General features: G+C 32.0%; 1 protein-coding gene across 3 annotated transcripts; it reads left to right on the forward strand.

Moving 5' to 3' along the window:
• Positions 1 to 1,370: 1,370 nt before the first annotated feature.
• Positions 1,371 to 17,119, forward strand: LOC146527994 (uncharacterized). 3 transcript variants are annotated; one of them, XM_085204975.1, is made up of 11 exons: positions 1,371 to 1,455; positions 9,016 to 9,066; positions 9,167 to 9,370; positions 9,685 to 9,765; positions 12,240 to 12,476; positions 12,636 to 12,842; positions 13,091 to 13,820; positions 13,954 to 14,381; positions 14,903 to 15,019; positions 15,384 to 15,575; positions 15,731 to 17,119. In XM_085204975.1, the coding sequence occupies exons 1-11, from the start codon at positions 1,410 to 1,412 to the stop codon at positions 16,624 to 16,626; spliced, it is 3,189 nt and encodes a 1,062-aa protein (XP_085061101.1). In that variant the 5' UTR covers positions 1,371 to 1,409; the 3' UTR covers positions 16,627 to 17,119. The 3 variants fall into 3 exon arrangements, with proteins under 3 accessions (XP_085061101.1, XP_085061103.1, XP_085061102.1); XM_085204977.1 differs by having other exon boundaries at positions 12,636 to 12,833; XM_085204976.1 differs by having other exon boundaries at positions 12,249 to 12,476.
• The last annotated feature ends 1,705 nt before the right edge of the window (positions 17,120 to 18,824 follow it).

Raw genomic sequence — 18,824 nt, forward strand, 5'->3', positions numbered from 1 at the left:
CGACATGTTAATGTTGAATTTTTTTTACTTGTTGTACCCCACTTGTAGCAGGATAGGCAGAGGAGTCCTAGTATTTAGCATTCCTATTTTTTATCTCCATTTTCAGCCAATTTTTCAAGGATATTAAGTGAAAGAAATCAACCTCGCTGTTTTTCTTTACAGTCAAATCCTATACAGCTGCACCAACGGCTCAGTATTCATTATTTATTAATTAGAGTTAATAATATCTCTGGAGATTGCAGTAGTTTATGCAATGAAATGTTTAAGTATGTAAATATACCGACTCGCAAGGCTAATAAAATGTAACGACATCTCTTACAACTCCTCACTGTGTAATGACAAGAGTCAACAATTGAAACAATTAGTTTTACACACGGTTCTTAATTACGGTTTTTATGATTTGAAAGCTAATGTGAACTGAATTATAATTTATTTATATATTTGTTTTGTATTAGCTGGGGTATGAGTAATAAATTATTGAATATACTAGCAGCATCCCACAGTTTCCTCTATGTCAGGGTAGCAAGAAAAAAATAAGTATTCTTAGTTGAGTGACGACGTTATAGCTGAAAAATTAAAATAAGTTCTTTTATCTTATATGGTAATAAGCTATTTCGTCACGACGACTTCCTTAAGCTTTATATGTAATAAATAGAAAATTGAGTCAATTAGCCTTTTCTAGAAAATAAAGTTGAGGAAATATTTTTTCAGGTCTAATTTTTATATATAAATTTTAAATTATTGACTAACATACATAATACTAAATTATACTGTAATTTTTGTTTCATTGTCCACAATCTAATTCGCACGTTTAATTTTGAAACTGTTACATTACAAACACTCATTTTAAGAATGTACCTATATGTTTATTTAAATTTTAACAATTACTGTGCCCCAGTATGATAGCGTGTGATTTTTAGTCTTTTATACTACATAAATCTCACAACAGAGCACAGCGTTTGACTAGCACAGTTATGGGTTCTATTTCCACTCAGGAGAATTAATTATTGTCCTCATCAAGACTAGCGAGTTGTGGAATTCCGAAGCTAAATATAACAATAATTTGTAAAATAATATTTATTCTTCACATGTATATAGCTTTATGAGAAACAGTTAAAAAAAGTAATTATTATTAAAATATGTCGTATAATTTCATCCTTGTAAATGACACGTAATAGCTAACTTAGGAAAAATCTTAATTTAATATATTTTAAACAGAGGATAATTGTATTTCGTCAAATTTATTTATAAATAATAAACTTTTTTAATAAAACCTAAAGCTCAATCAACAGACTGACAAAGTTCCATTCATAACTAATTAAAGCTAAAAGCTCCAGTTATCAGGGAGTTCATTAAGTCCAGATCAGGTCTCGCCAGTCTCGCGCAGCGCGTCGCCGCGGACGCACGTCATGTCCCCATATTACCTGATAGCCTTATTCGCGTGCGCCTGCGCAGGTTCGTTGGGTCGACGACCCCTGTGATATATGTCTCAGAACAGTATAGAAATGATCTTGCCAAACTTTATGTTTGTGTTTGGAAAGAAAAAGGCATTTTGGTTATTTAAAATATTTTAGAATTTTTGTTTATTATATGATCGTTTTAATTTGAAATATTTCATACATTTGAATTTATATTAAAACATCTAAATAAGCCTTTTTCTTTCTTTTTATAAATCAATTTTTGTCAATAATCTCTATATATTTTATGTAGACAACTCTGAAGTATATTCTGAGGTTCGATGAATAAGCGCCCAACGTATCCTAAGGTGTTTTTTTGCCCTGGAACGCGAATTTTATCCTTGAGTCTGGGTCCATGTCTTTTATTCTTTTTAAACACTGCTGTAAGTATACACATAATTATGCCGGAGGCCTCTGCTTTAAAATAAGGCAAAATCTACAGGTATCTACTATACCTGTTGGTGTTTTAAGAAATATATGAATAATATTTATTTAAGTTATAAGATTAAGCCTTTTTTTAATTAGATTATTGATAACTCTACATCTTATATTAATTGCTATGAAAAGACATCAACGCGCTCGCTTCTTAGTTTAAATCGTCTTTAATTTGACTAGTCTTGATTTTTTTGTAGTTAAAATGTAGTTATTTTTTGTATTGAGTTTATTTTTTTTTACTTACTTATTGAACTTTTAGTTATTATAAAATGTACGGAAATTAGAGCTATTTTTTATTCATTTCAAACCAGATTTTTTATATCTAATGATTTTTTCTTAGAAGCTTTTAAAATAACGTTATTATTTCTTTTCAATATTCAATCCCCTCATTTCTCACTATTATATATTTCTTGATTTAATTTTTTTATAAGCATCCTTCATTATATTAAATATAATGGCACCAGCACAAAAAAATATATACTTTTCAGCAAATTTGAGCTGTTATTCAAACGGTATCACTGCAAAATCATTATTTAAGTTGTTCATCGTTTTCTGTCATTTTACCAATTTACAAGTGTTCCTTTAACAACGCATCGAACCTATCGATGATAGTGGAGGACGTAAAGATCAGACCAGACCTTCTCGAAAGGTATATATGAAGTGGTTGATGACAGTGAACGAGGCGAAAGAGGTCGGGCAGGGTCGGTAGCGTTTGGCACTTTATTTCCTCTGGTTGCCCTAAGTAAAAAGAAAGAAACTAAAAAAAGCGTATTTACGTATTTCAAAGGAAATTATACAGAACAATAAGCAAAACGCACTAAGCTTACACATAAACATATGAGTCAAGTGTGTCAGTAGTTAACCTTTTCAAAATAAGGATGCCTAATTACAAGCACAAAAGATGCTCGAGTTAAGAGCAAGTATGTATACTTTCTTGAAAATGCGTACTAAATATTTACACCTTAAAATTATAAATATATGAATTGAATATTAGGATTTTCGTTATATCTTCATAAGGAAGTTTCGATAAATGTATTATATTAGTCTACATAGTCACTATTTTATTTGTGTGGATTTTAGGACCCAATGTAAAAGTTCTGTTTTTTCTCGTTTTCGTTGAAATAAGGAGACATCCTCTCTTAGTACAGCTACACTCCTACACTCCATCATCTACCTACATGCTAAATTTCAACTTTCTAAGCCCAGTGGTGCCATATGTGCATTGTTTTTTAGTCACTTAGTGAAGGAAGAGAGTTATAATATAAGACGTTCTTTAAATATTACTATTTTTTCTTACAATATACATATTTATAAACTGTAGCGCAAGTTGTGTTATAAAATCATCATTTTCTAATTAATTTACAGCATAATATAATAAAACATGGCGAATACAATCAATTACATTTGTATGATATGTATTTTGGGTATGCTAATCGAAGAAAACTTAAAATATTTTATTTGTTGTTCAATAGCTTACAAATAAGCTTATGTGATTTAAACTTTACGTTGTATCCCGCACATAGCAGGGCAGGGGGAACCTGGGAACCTAGTGTTAAGATTATTATTTACTACGATTATCCCACTTAATAAGTAAGATATGAACGTATTTAAAGGTCAAGGGGAACCTAATCTAATTATAGTATTATGTAATATATAATATAGGGAATATTTAAGAACAAATAAAAAACCCTTTAACATACCAATTTCTCAGGAACTTAGGGTTTAAGTTATTTCTTTGAAATCTTAATAATATTAAACGAAATCAGCTTTTGATATCATATCTATAGCTGCTTAAAATATACTTTAAAGTCCATAAAAGCTGTCATTAAAACAGCATAAAAATTTTATAGCTATCAAAATTTAAGACGTGTAATAATCAGGCTTTTTGATATTTGAAACTTTTAATTTACTTACTTTTATGTGCACTCATTTCATTTCCCTCATTTGATAGTTAGAACTTGGTGATACATCACTCCTTTATTCATTTATTATATTTGAAAAAAAAAAACTATAAATTCATTACAATGAATCCCGCATATAGCAGGGTAGGGAGAGAGAATCCGGTAGGCTAATGTTAAGACATTCCTTTCCCATAATACACTTTTATTCTCCATTTAAACCACGATGATTGTTAGTTCGATATCCGTTAAGGTTAAGGAATTATTTCCATTAAAGCCCAGTGTTGATTTCCACGCAATGTCTTTAAAAATAGACGGAAAATGGGGAATGGAATATACATTAACTTACCTTTGCCAAAAGAGAAAAAATAATCTACTAAGTATAATCAGAGTTAAATATGAAAATGCAAGAAATAAATAATTTTTTTTTTGCGTCAGTACAGCCTGAATGACTCAAATGATGGTAACGGTTCTACGTAACAATGTGTTCATTGTTTCAAACTATTCTACTTACTATTTTGACCTGAAGACGGTGCATGCGATAAATATCTATAAAAGTAATAAAATCTTTGCCTTTAAAATCTAAGATCTATTAAAGTCTTTGCGTGGAGTTGGTCTCCGCTGTTCCATAGGCAATGTTTCGAAATTTGTCGGTAAAGGGAGACTGGAGTGTCTTAACACTAGGTTCTCTTTCTGCATGCTCTGCTATAGGCAGGATAAGGACTAAGAAAGATCTATAACATATGTTTTAATAATAATAATTATTAATAATATATAATCTGTGTACTAGTGTAAAATTATTTAAAAGCTTCTTATGGGCTTTAATTTTAAAGGAAAAAAAACTTGAACTTTCAAGTCGCTCGTTGGTCACAAGCGGAATCTTAATCACTCATAAATAAAACCCATTGTTTCACCAGTAATTATTCTCATTAGAACGGAAAAAGTGCGTCGGGCCGACTCCTCAGAGACACCGACTAACGATTACATGTAATTCTTACTGTCGTTTCCACTGATATTTTTTGTGTTGACGCGCTCTCCTGGACGTATTTCTTGTGGCGTTCACCGTTTCTCATTTCCTGCCTATTTTAGATATTTGGATATCTTATATATGTAGGCGTTGGTTTACATATAACTTGTATAAATAGGCACGACAGTTGTGGTTTCGATTCTCAGTTTGGGGTAATTAATTGTATTTAATGAATTTTTCTTCCATTTTCCAATTTTTTTTTACCATATCCACGCTTAAGTTGAAGGAAGGAAATCTCTATTAAAGACAAGGTCACTTTTTCTAACAATGTTATAAAATAAAGCAAATAAAATACTGTAAAATATTTTCATTTCGTCTATCAGTAGACTTAAAACCATTATTACAATAATATATGAATTACTCGTAGTGTTCATATATGCAAACGTTACCGCTAGATCGCGTTTCGTATTTCAAATCCAATCTTATTCCCATACAGTATGGTTTGAAAAAGCTTGACTTCTTTGTCTTGCAGCCATATTATGAATGGTAGTACAAATGTTTATTTCTAACCGGAATAGCTTAATGTATGGCAGATGCCACTATTGTAGACGCTAAGGCTTAAAAGCTGAACTTATACTTTGAAATTTAATACTGTTTTTAATAAAAATGCATTGTAATGGCGTAGTTTGGACTTGTCTACTCCATTTTTTATTCGATATATTACAGCCTTCGGTGTAGGAAAGAGGGAAGAAGGAACTTAGTGTTAACCTCATAATTTTTGAGACATTGCTAGTTGAGTGGAATCAACGCTACGCTTTGTCTTGAAATGAAAATAGTTCTTTAGAACCTACGAATTAAAAACACACAAATTTATTAAGTTGTATTACTTGTAAATCTAATAGGCTGATATAAGAAAACTAGTTTTTAATATATTATCAGAAGTTGTTCGGGTTTTCCCGATCGTATCGAAACTCAATGGAAGCAAAGTTTAATGACATTTGAGCAAACATACGCCGTTGAAAGCTTTAAGGTAATAGAATTATTATATTTTTTTATTAAAAACACTAGTTTTTATTTGCGGTTTCGCCCGCAATAGCCACATGTATTATTAGGAGTAGGTACCTATATGTAGTCCGAGATGGCTTTAATTGTAGTTAGACGTACAGACATGAGTTACATCTATACACTTCTATATATATGTATGTATTCTATATATTCAATTACATCTATACACTGTCCAATACAGAAGCATATCACAGTTCCTGAGATTGACGCCTTTACTCGAACATACAAAAATAAAAGAATTTAAATACCTTAAAAAATAAAAATGAAAACAAAAAATTCACAAACATAGCAACAATATATAAAATATAATAAAACCAATGTTACATTGTAGCATGTACCGTACTAATCGCTAAAAATATAATATTCTAATGCCACACACAATGGCTCCCACGACACTGTATAAGGTCGTGCGAACGTACGTCCGGCATCGAACCCGCGACCGCTGGGAACTATTCAAACTCGCCTATTGTTTTAACGAGCTAGATGCATTAATCATCTATAAGGAACACGTTAAATCATATGAAATGCAAATATAACTGTTCTTCTTTAATATACATTAATATTTGAATAAATATTTCTTTAGGCCAGTCGTCTCGCAATGGCTCGAATATGTGACTGTGGATGCGATTGGTTGTGGGTTCGATCCCCGCGGAGAAATAAAGAAAATTCAGTTTGTCTTACCTATTTTTTATGACTTTTGACAAAAGCCGGGATTAGTGCCAGGAAGAAGGAAGGAAGAAGTTCCTGGAGGGAAGAAGGGAGAAGAAGGAAGAAGGTCTGCCTTCCTACTCAACCTACTCCACTTTGCACGTTCTTTAGCGTCCTCATAATTTTCATCAATTTTTCTATAATAATTTTCTATATATTCTATGTATATACGTAGAAGAGATAACTAAAAGAAATAAAAAAGGCAAATGATTACTTAATTTAATGAATCAAATTAAATTTCATTATCGCAATTACGAGCACTTCCTTATATATACGAGTATTTTATAATTGTGATACTCATCAGAGGCAAAAAATACATACATATATCTAAATATAAAATGTGTAATTATTCTAAGTTTGATAGACAGCGTGTCTAGTTTTTACTATTTATTATGTAAGTCGATGTGGGGTTCGTAAAAAATATTATAGTTCAAGTTTTTTTAAGATTCACGACTGTATCTAATTCTAAGTAAAATCTTATAAGAGAGACAAAAATAACATTTTATACGATTCTCTTAATTTTTGATTGGGTATGGGTATTATAATTTTTAATGAAATTAACTTAACCACGTCATATAAATTACAAAAAGTAATAACTAATGAGGTTTTTTACAGTCTATTTAATTCGTACAAAAACTTTAATTCGTGCATTAACATGAATCAGCTTCACGCTGTTTCCCGCAAACAGCAGTGTAAGCAGAAGGAACTTAGTGTTAAGACTTCGTTCTCCACTTTCCGCCGAACTTTTCGAGGCATTGCGTGTTGAGTGGCGGAACTAAACGCCGGGCTTTTTGCTTTAGTGTCAGAGCAAAGAAATACAAATATTAAACATTTTATTTCCTCGAACCTACAACCTGTGGCATTTACACTCGTAATCTTTGACGCTCCACGAATGGCTGGAAGAAAGAGTTCTTCTGAATATATTCTAAAAATTAACTGATTACTGTTCTAGACACGACAAGACAACAAATTATATTTTATATATGTATTTAACCCAGATTAAGTGAAGGCACGCTAATTTGCAAATAAAATTGTTATCCGTTTCTAATACCATTATACTCTAGTGCTCTTGACCGACACCCACGCAGTACAAACAAACCGTAAACTGTGGAATTAATTCTTAACCACGGGTTTTGCAAAATCTAGTTGTTATTTGAGAATTATTTCTATTACAGATTAAGGATTACCTTAGTAAGAGTGTTAATAGTTCAGGATTAGTTTGTACAGTTTCGGTACTGGAGTCCAGGGTTCTTTTTCACCGCACTCAGGGAACTTTCTCATCGCATTCAGTATTATATTATAACTTCGTTTCAAGGCAAGTGTTGCCAACTCTCCTCCCAATTTTTTGTATGTTAAATGGCGAAAAGCCTTGTTTCGTCTTTTTAGAGCGAGAAAGTGAAAATAATTCGTTCCCTCGAATAAACATCGAATCTACAGTCGTCGCGTTGACATTCTGACGCAGTTTCTCTGAGCTACGATAGATAAGTGTTGCTTATTACACTTTTAATTTAATTATAGCAAAAATAAACATGCTGGTCTTCCATTAAGTATAAATTACCTAAGTATATACGTACTTATATATATATATATATTTCAACACATATCCTTATATCATTAAATACCCAGTTAAAAACAGCAAAAAATATATATGTATGGCGACGCAATGGTGGCAATCGTTAATAAACTGCAATTATTACGGCATATATACCTGTAGTCTTTAATAGCGGAGATGCCGACCGAGTCTTAGTTAGTTTTTGCTCACTTTTATCATACCTCAGTATGCCTAGATCTGCCTTTCCTTGGTTATAAATAAAAATAAATGTAAAGTAATATTTATTAATTTGTTTACGACTTAAGCTTTAAGTTAGGTCTGGTATTCGGTCTATTTGTGCTATGTTAGTTTGGAATGTTGGTAATATGTAAGCTTTTTGTATTAAAGTTATTAAATATATGAGTACACACTTATACTTAACTTGAAGGGTCAAAAGTTTGTTTGGTTAAACGGACAAATCTCGGAAACTACTGGTTTCATTTCACAAAATCTTTTTGCATTGGATAATCCATTTGTCGGGGAATACTATAGGATATATAATAGTATTAACACATTTCTATAATTGTTTCACTATACCTCTGGTCAAAGCTACCTTCCGCATTTAGAGTTATTTTCAAATTGGCCAGGCGGGCGAAGTCGTAGGTCAAATCTAATATTAGTTTGGTCTTTTATTTATAAAGTCTCTCTGAATATATAGGAAATATAGGCTCTGGTTTCGTAAAGTTCAGTTTCGTTGCCAGTTTTCCAAGATGTTCGTAATTATATAATATGGAAGCATTTGGACCTGGACTCAAGGTTATTATACTATTTATTACTAAAGTAGGTACTTTGGTGCTTATTCTTGTATTCTTGTATAATATCTCTAAACATCGTTTTTTTATTTATTATTTTAGAAAAAAAATATTTATTTTATTATATTGTGTAACTTTGCAGAAAGCAATGGTGACGATCAATTTTTTTTCCACGGTTCCAAACGATCTGTCAGTGAGTATAATTTTACCTTATTTTTGTTTTCTGGTGCAAGAGAAGTAAGTGGTTTTGAAATATGATTCATTACATGAAAAAAAAAAATCAAAATTTCCAGGTAAAACAACAGGTTGCATCTACGAAGCTCGCTGGTACCCTCCATCAACAGTAGTGAGATCACGTGAACCCTGCCTGCAATGTGTATGTGCACAGGGCGCGTTGTCGTGCAGACGGCGAGCCTGCGCGCCTCTGCCTGAACCTCCACCAAGGTGCCATGTTGTACATGAGAAGGGGGAGTGCTGTGCTGAATTAAGATGTCCTGGTGAGAATTATTGACTAAGTTTTGTAGATTCACGTTTTATTTCTAGTTGGGTGGCCAGAGAGAACCGTGAGCCATTAATAAGTTTCATGTCATATTTGCTAATAATTTGCTTATTCCAAAACCTTTGTTGTTTTATAAAAAGCATATTCTGCTTAAGTGAAGCTATAAAAAAATACAGTCAAATTAATAACCTCCTTTTCTTACAGAAGTCGGTTAAAAACAGATATTTTATATCTTACTACTATCTATACTTTATACTAAACAAATTTCAATTTAAAGATTGTTATTCTTAGATTTTATTTTATAATTTTCAGATGACCTTAAGCATTTAGAGATCACATCAGCCGCTCAAGTCGATGACACAGCAATAGAAACACCATCGTCAATTGGTCATGGTATGTATTTAAAATATACAGGGATTGAATTCTTCTTAACTATTTTTTTTCATATAGCAGCGTAGACAGAGGGAACCAAGGGGTGCATGGGGGAGAGTTGAGACAGTCCGTTCCAAACGCAGCCCGTTTTCGTAACATTGCATATAGAGTTATTGCATATTTTATTTTACCAGAGCAAGAAAGTGTGTATGTGGGTCATAATCAGAAAAAGTGTACATTTTGTGTCTTTTCTTGTCCCGCTACTTTGAATGCGTTTTAAAAATACAATTTTAAAGATAATTTAAATATTTTGCCATTTAAGATAAATTTACTTATTAACTTAAAGATTTTTGTAATATTTTAAATGTATTATGGCAAATAATAGTATTTTTTGTTAGTTGCAAAAAACTTTTCAAAATGCTTCCATACAATTTTTCGTGTCCCATTCACCACTTTACTTTTTAAAAATTGATTTGTTACGAATATTTATGGTTTTATTTGATTTCAGATATGTTTATATTACTTTACTTTATGCATAATATTAAATAGAACTACTTTTATTGATACATTATTTAATAAATAATATATATGAATTAAGTAAATTTGTCCCAAAATATTGTCTTTTTGTTACTCAGGGCTAGTAACGTACAATTAAAATATGAACGCAATTATTTTGAATGGTATTTAATATTAGTTTTTATTGTGGGACCATTATTGTGTAAGTCGATGCTATCGTAGCTACAACAAGTAGTGTTCTCGCAGCAGTTGAGGGGTTCAAATGTTTTAGAGGGAAATCGTGAAATTACATCTCAGGGTTATAAACGGCTTTTATTTTGGTAAGTATTCTATAATTTCCTTTTCTTGTTTATGTTATTTGCTTCTTTTTACAAAATCTCAAAAAAGAACTTCAGTGCTTGCACATGCAACACGTGGCTTATGAGCAAATATTTAAAAAGGTTAGAATTTCTCAGACTTCATTCTCAATTTCGTTATATTTCGTTACGTAACGAAACTGAGAAAATATGAAGCCTAGTTCATAATGAAGTTACCATCAGAAGATATGTATATAAAAAAAAATTGCTGGCATATGAAAAATATAATTGGTGACTTTTGATAACGTAAAGTAACTAAAAATAATGATTTTTAAGTTTTTTGCCTGTTTGCTTGTTTGTCTAATGTCTTTGTGCACGCTTATCTCAGAAACGGCTTAACCGATTTAGTTAAAAACGTTTTTTTATTCTTCCTGAAATTAGTTGTGATTTTGTAATTACTATTTTTTTCTCTGGAGATAGTGAATTAATAAATATGTAGCTCAAGCGGGTGAGGCTTTTATTTAAAAACAAATACGTTATATACTAGCGTTGTTAAAGATCTAAACAACAAACATAAAATATTATTAAATATCTATTGATACATATTTTTAAATTTTCAGTAACCGTCATGGCTCCTATGTCAAATGCTGAAAGACAATAAAGATATAGAGAACGTCTTAAACAGACCAATCCTATTAAATATGAAGATATGCGGAATAAACACTTACAAAGAATTAAACTTAATTCCAGTGATAACGACTCAAATTTTGATATATTTTAAAGTGGATTTAATTTTATCATTAACTTTGTGGTGTCTAACTAGAAATATAAGTTTATTAAGTTACGAACTAGCATCATTATATTGTTAATATTGTCACTTTGTTATGTTTTCTTACATTTATAATCTGTTAATTCAACGATTGAATCTTTAAAATTTTAATTTGTGTCTCATTAAATAAAAACAACAATAGTTTTATTGACATAATATTCTTATTTTGTTGTGTATAATGCCTTATATCATCAGTTTCGTAACAAACATTATCAGTGTTGTTACTTATCAGTTACGTTACGAATTCGAAAATGTCCACTTTTCTGATTATGACCCATGTAACTTTACAGTCTGAGTCATACTTGAAAACCAGTAATAGTATTTTTTTTACTGCAAAGTAAAGGTTAAAAATATTAGTTATATTTTTTTTTTAAAAAAGCAATTTTTTTTTTTTTTTTTTTTTTTTATTTTAAAAAACTACATCCACGGGCTCATAGTTGCCCGTGCCTTTTTTTATTTTAAGAAAGTTCTTTTAATGTGGCGTACTTAATTTTGGGACAATTTAAACTGTACTTATATCTAGAGCTTATACTAGAGGGGTTGGATGAGACCCCTACCGACAATTTTTTTTTTTTTTTTTTTAATTTTAAAAATATATTATAATTATTAGAGAAATTATTAGAATAAAAATTATAATTATTAGAGTCTTTTGTATAATTATTATAGTCTTTTGTATAATTATTATGTATATAGGTGTGGAATTTTAGATTTGGCCTGGCTTATGCAGAACGCCTTCCTTAAGTTTTTGGATCAGTGCCTCTATCACCCTATCGTCTCTTTGTGACATTGCCCCTTTTAGGTTCGTAAAAAAGCAATTATTACATAATACATAAGATAATTTAATGTTATTTGAGTGTTTCCAGCGTGCGTGGAAGGCGGGGTGGTGTACGCTGCGGGGTCAGCGATGAGTGGAGGTTCAGCTTGCGAGCAATGTTTTTGCCTGGGGGGAGCCCGGCGGTGTGTCAGACCGGTCTGCCTCCCGCCGCCACCCGGATGTAAGGCACGAGCTGCTTCCGGTGCCTGTTGCCCTCAGCGATACTACTGTGAACACAGTCCGTCTACTGATGTAGCTGTCAGTGGGAATATACATGGTGAGATATTGATTTAAATTTTTATACCATTTTTTAAATATTTTTCTTGGTAGCTTTGATAGTTCCCAATAGTACTAATCGAACTTCTAACTGTTGTATTTATTCTCAGACGAAATGCTGCTGCGCCACTATAAATTAAATGATTATAAATTATTACAGACTGCATAACACCAGATGGCAAGTGGGCGTACGAAGGGGAACGAGTGAAGGCAGCGGAAGCGGCAGAATGTATGCAATGTTTCTGTCTTCGAGGTGCGGTGCGCTGTCAGCGGTTAGCCTGTGCGCCGGCGCTGCGCGGGTGTCGCCCGCTGCTGCGGGAGGGGGAGTGTTGTCCACATCAGTATCAGTGTGATAATCGTAATAATGGTATATTTTCTTATTAGACATATTGTAATAAAGCTGATGGTAGTTGTGGGTTTGAATTTTATAAGCAAACAATGTCCTTGCGTCATACTTTAGAAATAAATGTATCAAGTACGTTAGAAAAAAAAGTAATAAAAGTAAATATATAAACGTTCTCCTTAAATTTCCTATTATTTAAAAAAATAAAATGTTACTGAATTAATACAAATGATGTTAATGATACATTAATAACAAGTATTTTGATATTTCAGGTACTAAAACTTTATATCTTCAACGTCAAAATACATTGATGTCATTGAATGATGAAAACAGATCCTTTCATACATCTAAATCAACTAAACGGGAAACAACAATTAATGAGCAAACTACTCATAAAAGTACTTCAGCTGTGACTGTCACCAAGGAACAACTAACGACAACAGTGAAAGTGAAAAGAAAGACTGGTGAAATCAATACAGACTCAAATATCAAAGACGAAAAAAGTTTTACAACTGCTATTGAATCTACACAAACTACTAGTTCTGAGGAAATATCCTCCACAGGGACAGCAGAGACAACTGTAAAAGAATTTGAAAGCACGACTACTGAACAACCTGAGAGTTCAGTAAAAATTATAATAAACGGTACAATCAACTGCACTGCAGAATTATCCTCTACATCATTGCTATTGAATGTATCCGATCCAGATATCTGGATTGAGAGTGAAACGCAACCTCGTATTCCTATCGTTAATATCGAAGTAGAGAGTGAAACGTATTCAGCCAATGACATAATAACAGAAAGAAATAATGGCGGTTTTGATGAACACGAAACATTTACTATAAATGTTACGAGCTCTCTTCGTACAAATACAAGTCAATCTACAACAGTAGCCTCTTCTACGAGTGTACCCAAAACGGTGCCACCTTCGAAAGTAAAAAAAGATGAATATGACTATGATTACCCAGAACCTACGCTACCTCCATCATTGCCAAATTTAAAGTAATTACACATTGGTTTGATTTTTTGTACTTTCAGTTTAATTACGCAGACTTTATACTTATTAAAATAAATATAATTTCAAAGTTGTAAGTTACACATAACTTATTATATTATACTTACAATGTGATTTCAGAATTATACCCTTTGTCGCAGCCGATGCAGTAGTAGATGAAGATATATCTTCCAAAGAAAGTCTAGACTATTCACTTTTGGAAAGTGATGACAAATTTCCCGTTTACTATCCAAGTAAAGATTTAAAACAAGCTTTTGCAATGCGAAAAGAGGATGTATATAATCCAACACAGTATCCTGTATTTGTGTCTAAGAAAGTCGAACCACAGTATCCCAGTCTCACTCATGAAGTAGATGACGTTAATATAGCATATGCTAGCATAACAAATGATGCACCCCCACAAGTACATGAATATACAGTGACAACTGCTTTGGGAAATTCTGCAAAAGCAATTAATGAGATAGAACGAAAACCTTCCCCTACAGATACTAAGTATAAAATGGAAACTCCATCATTTAATTTGTTTTCACCACCAATGGAGACGGAAGGTAAGAATTATGTTTATTTATTTGTACATTTTTTATTTATTTGTACATAGAAGGAGACCATTGCAGACCAATTGTTGTCATAGTTTAGTAGGTGCCTCCAGCCAGGTTGTCCGTGTTGTACAACCTGGCTGCCTGGTATACGCAGTACTATTGACCTATTTGCGGAAATTGGGCTGTGAGTCCACCACCCATTATTCAAATCCTTTAAGTTTTTCAAGAAATGCCCTTGAACCTAATATAAAGTCTCCGTTTCTTCTTCAATTCTTCAATTGCTGACCTCTCGTTATATTGCATGCAAGTAAACGCTGTCCTCACGTTAGAGAAGAACAATCCGATCCGAGAGTTATTTTATTTGTACAGTATAATAAGTAATTAAAAATTTTTTTAAAAGAATAACATTATATATATCCAGATTCAGATTCAGCGGCAAATGATTTATGTCGTTTTTAGTTCATTAATTTACTAAGTAGCAAAAACTAATTCAAAGAAATAATTAAAGAGGAATATTTTTTGTATCTTAGGAGGTTTCATACCCAAAGGTCCGGGAATAATGGACGAGTATTACTCTGTATATCAAAGCACTCCTCCGGCGCCCATAATTCCTCATTTAACGACATCGATGCAGCTGGAGCCTAAAGGTAATGGAAACCTACAAAAATTGATAATCAGATGTAGACTAACTATTACAATACTATTAAAACAATATAGATTTTCTTCATTCTCAAAGTGATTGATTCTCTCAGCTTCTATCTCATCTCGTTATGTAGTGTAGGATACACACAGCGTTGTAGGCAGAGGGAACCTGGGAACGAAGTATATACACTCCGTTCCTATTAAGACACTTCCGTTCCCCATTTTCTGCAAAATTCTGGAAACATAGCATTTTGATTGATAATGTTTACTATTTTCTGTTAGTATCACTTTTATTTTTGTTTATTATAGTAACTACTGCTAGTTAAATAGAAGATGGCTGGACTGGTTAACAAATTTGATTAATTACAGATGAATGCATAACAAGTGATGGTAGACATATTCTCGAAGGAGAATCAGTTAATGTGGCTTGTTCTGTGTGCTCATGTGCATGGGGTGCACTACGCTGTTCACTTCGACCCTGCAGCACGCCTCCAGGTTGTGAGCGACGTGGCTCTGTTGTTAGTACTGGCGATTTATGTTGTGGAGACTTGATTTGTGAGAGTATGTAATTATTTCTATTAGATTTTTTTTTCTAAGCTTGTTCATGTTGGCTTATAACTAAATATTATATTTCTTTTATGGAATTCTAATATTCTTATTTATATTATGATTACTTCTAAACTTCTTATTTCATTTATGTATTTTTTATGTTTTAGGAAATAAAACAACACCTTCTTCTTTTTTAACGATCCAAAATTTTGCTATTAGCCTAAATGAATCTAAAGTACCGATCCATAGTGAAATAGATAGCATAGGTATAGCAAAACCAGAGATTACTACAACAAATTATACATCAACAAATAATAGTGACATAATGACACAGGAAGTGATAAAAGATTTCCAACAGATTAATTCTACCCAAACAAGTTTTCCAGAAGTATCTTCACAAACATCAACGATGCCACATAACGATTTACCTCAAAATTCTAATAATTCTACAGAATATGACGAGGAAGAAGAAGACGAAGGTTTTTCTTTTGGCAGTGTCTTACAATTGTTACTTAGTGAAACCTATGAAACTACTACCGGTACACTCAAACGTAAAAAAACCACTGTAAATATACCACCAAAAGTAACCACACCTGCTCCAACTACCAAAAGAAAGTATACAGCGCCAGACAACGTATTCATACCCGTCACACATCGCTATCCAATGCCGCCGAAGGTATATCCTCAGAATGTTGTCAACCGAATAGATCATTTACTTCTCGGAGAACCAACTACGTTAAGAAAAACAACATCTAGACCCGTTACTACGTATAAGCCTATAATAACAACAAGAAAAACATTTACCACCACTACGAGAACAACTCCTCGGCCTACTACAAAAATTATTGAAATCACAAATAAAGATGGGGTCCAGCAAACAACGGATGTTAGACCGGCTCATAATTTCTTAAACAATCTTAATCTAGGATTGCCGAAGCTCGCCGGGTGCAATATATATGGACGAATGTATCGTGTAGGTCGAATAATAGCTGAACTGTCGTCACCTTGCCAAGAGTGTAAATGTACTGAATTTGGTGTCCAGTGCCGATCGCTGAGCTGTTGAATATTTATGGTCGAACAAACCAATAAAAATAGAAATCTATCGCATCGTGCCAATATAATAATTAAGGCTGTATGTCCGTATGCACACGATTTACGCAACAAGAGACAATTAATATTAAATAAACTTCTATTAATTACAAAAAGTTGAAGAAAGACAAAAATTAATGTTTTGTATGCTTACTACAGACATAACTGAGAAAGTGAAAATATAGTTGATTAATTAAGAAATGTAAAATGTTCTTCGTAATCGAATTATACAGTGTGTACGTTTATGAGTGTGATTTATAAAGACTAAATAGATTTAAGACCGATAGTGAAAATAAACAACCGAATGAACCGAACAACTGCTAGTATTGATCTCAGGTAGAAGTAACAAGTGACAAGAATAGTAGCGTCATCGAACAATAGTACACTTGCCTTCAATATAACATAAGTAAATAGAGAATTATTTATAGACCTCCAAAAGGAAATTATTAAAATTAGATCGATTATTCCGTTTAGTTTTTTATTAGTGTACTTAAAACTTTTATGTCTATGTATATATCGGTAAGTAATTTTAGATCAGAAAAATAGAAATATCAGCTTCACGCTGTATCCCGCATACAGCAAGGTAGGCAGAAGGAACCTCGTGTTAAAACACTCCGATCCCCACTTTTTAAAGGTGTCAAGTAACGGTAATACGGGACTAATTTATTAAATGAGACATAGATAATTAAAATATAACTGTATTATGGGTTTACGTAAAATAATATAAAGTAATCGGAAAACAAAACTTATTTTTTTCATTTTAATCTCTCAACTCAGAGTACTTCTAAATGCAAAACAAATCTGTTAAAAATAATGATGAAAAACAAAATATATATTTGTCAAAAGAACCAACACTATAAAACTATTTTTTTTTTTTCATTTTTTTAAAATTAATATATAAGTGTTCAAATATTTTTGAGCGGTATTTTGCCTCTATACTAGTGGACAGAGTTAATTCCTTTATTAAATACTTATAATGTGCCATATTAATTATTTCAAAATTAACTATGACCTCGCGGACGTAACTGTGGTTAAAAAGCTAAAAGCTGGTAAGAAATAAAAAACATTATATAAGAAAGACATTTATCAACATGTAAAATTGCCAATATAAATTCACAATTTCAATTCACTGAACAATTTGTAAAAGTAACATTTATGTACATAAAGAGATACATATTAACACTAAGAACACTTTTAAGGTAGTCCGAATTAATAACATCAACATTATTTTTTAAAAACCAAATAAAAACTGAACACACACCCAAACATAAATAATTTTAATTTTTTAGTTTTTTTTACTATTAAATTGATATGTAATATAACAATTTTGAAATAGCAAACAGTTATTATTATATACATATAATAAAACATAAACACGAATATAATATATTAAATAGACTAAACTCGATTTTAGGACAATTTTTTGTTGCATCAACTAACTTATTAAATGATGAATGATAATTACTTACAGCTTCACGCTGTATCCCGCACACAGCAGAGGGAACCTAGTGTTAAGACATTCCGTTCCCCACTTTCTGCCGAATTTTGGAAGCATTGCGTGTTGAGGAACAGAACTCAACGCCGCGCTTTGCCTCGACACCAGAGCGAGGAAATGAAAATATAAACGTAAATAAGTATTTCACTTCATCGAGTGGGGATTGAACCCACAACCGTCACGTTACAGCCACACCCTTGTGCCGCTGCGCCACGAAACCTCGTCTAATCACTTACGAGATTAATGATCATATGTAATGTAGATTCACTCTACATTTTGAATGATTTGCAATGCCCATATGAACACATTCATATGCAGCATTAGAAAAGGACGATATATTTCTTTTATTGTTTTTTTTTTAATTTAGCATTTCTTGTAACATTTCCAAACAGTAAACGAAATATTTATTATTTGACTTCCAAGAAAGTAGTAGGAAAGTTTCATTGTGAGCATACTACCTACGATGAAATTTCTACTTACTTATACCATTTTTATTAGTAGCACCTTTGTATTTTTACAAGATTTTAAAAGACAAAAGGAGTCTTAATAAAAAATATAATTTTGCGACAAATAATAATTATAATAAAACATGAAGTTAATAACACTTTTTTATTCCACAGATAAAAAACTGAACTAGGATTTCTTTGTCGTAAGATCGAGTTTAGCTCGTTTAGAAC

This window comes from Heliconius melpomene, chromosome 20 (genome assembly GCF_056956725.1).
Source record: "Heliconius melpomene rosina isolate 202511_hmr_F chromosome 20, ASM5695672v1, whole genome shotgun sequence".
Taxonomy (NCBI): Eukaryota; Metazoa; Arthropoda; class Insecta; order Lepidoptera; family Nymphalidae; genus Heliconius; species Heliconius melpomene.

What these genes read in the sequence shown, in the direction of transcription:
- LOC146527994 (XM_085204975.1), top strand. Translation starts at nt 1,410, where the DNA reads ATGTCCCCATATTACCTGATAGCCTTATTCGCGTGCGCCTGCGCAG. An exon ending in GTGTGATAATCGTAATAATG is followed by an intron (nt 12,843 to 13,090) that starts GTATATTTTCTT and finishes TTGATATTTCAG; the next exon opens with GTACTAAAACTTTATATCTT. An exon ending in CCATCATTGCCAAATTTAAA is followed by an intron (nt 13,821 to 13,953) that starts GTAATTACACAT and finishes ATGTGATTTCAG; the next exon opens with AATTATACCCTTTGTCGCAG.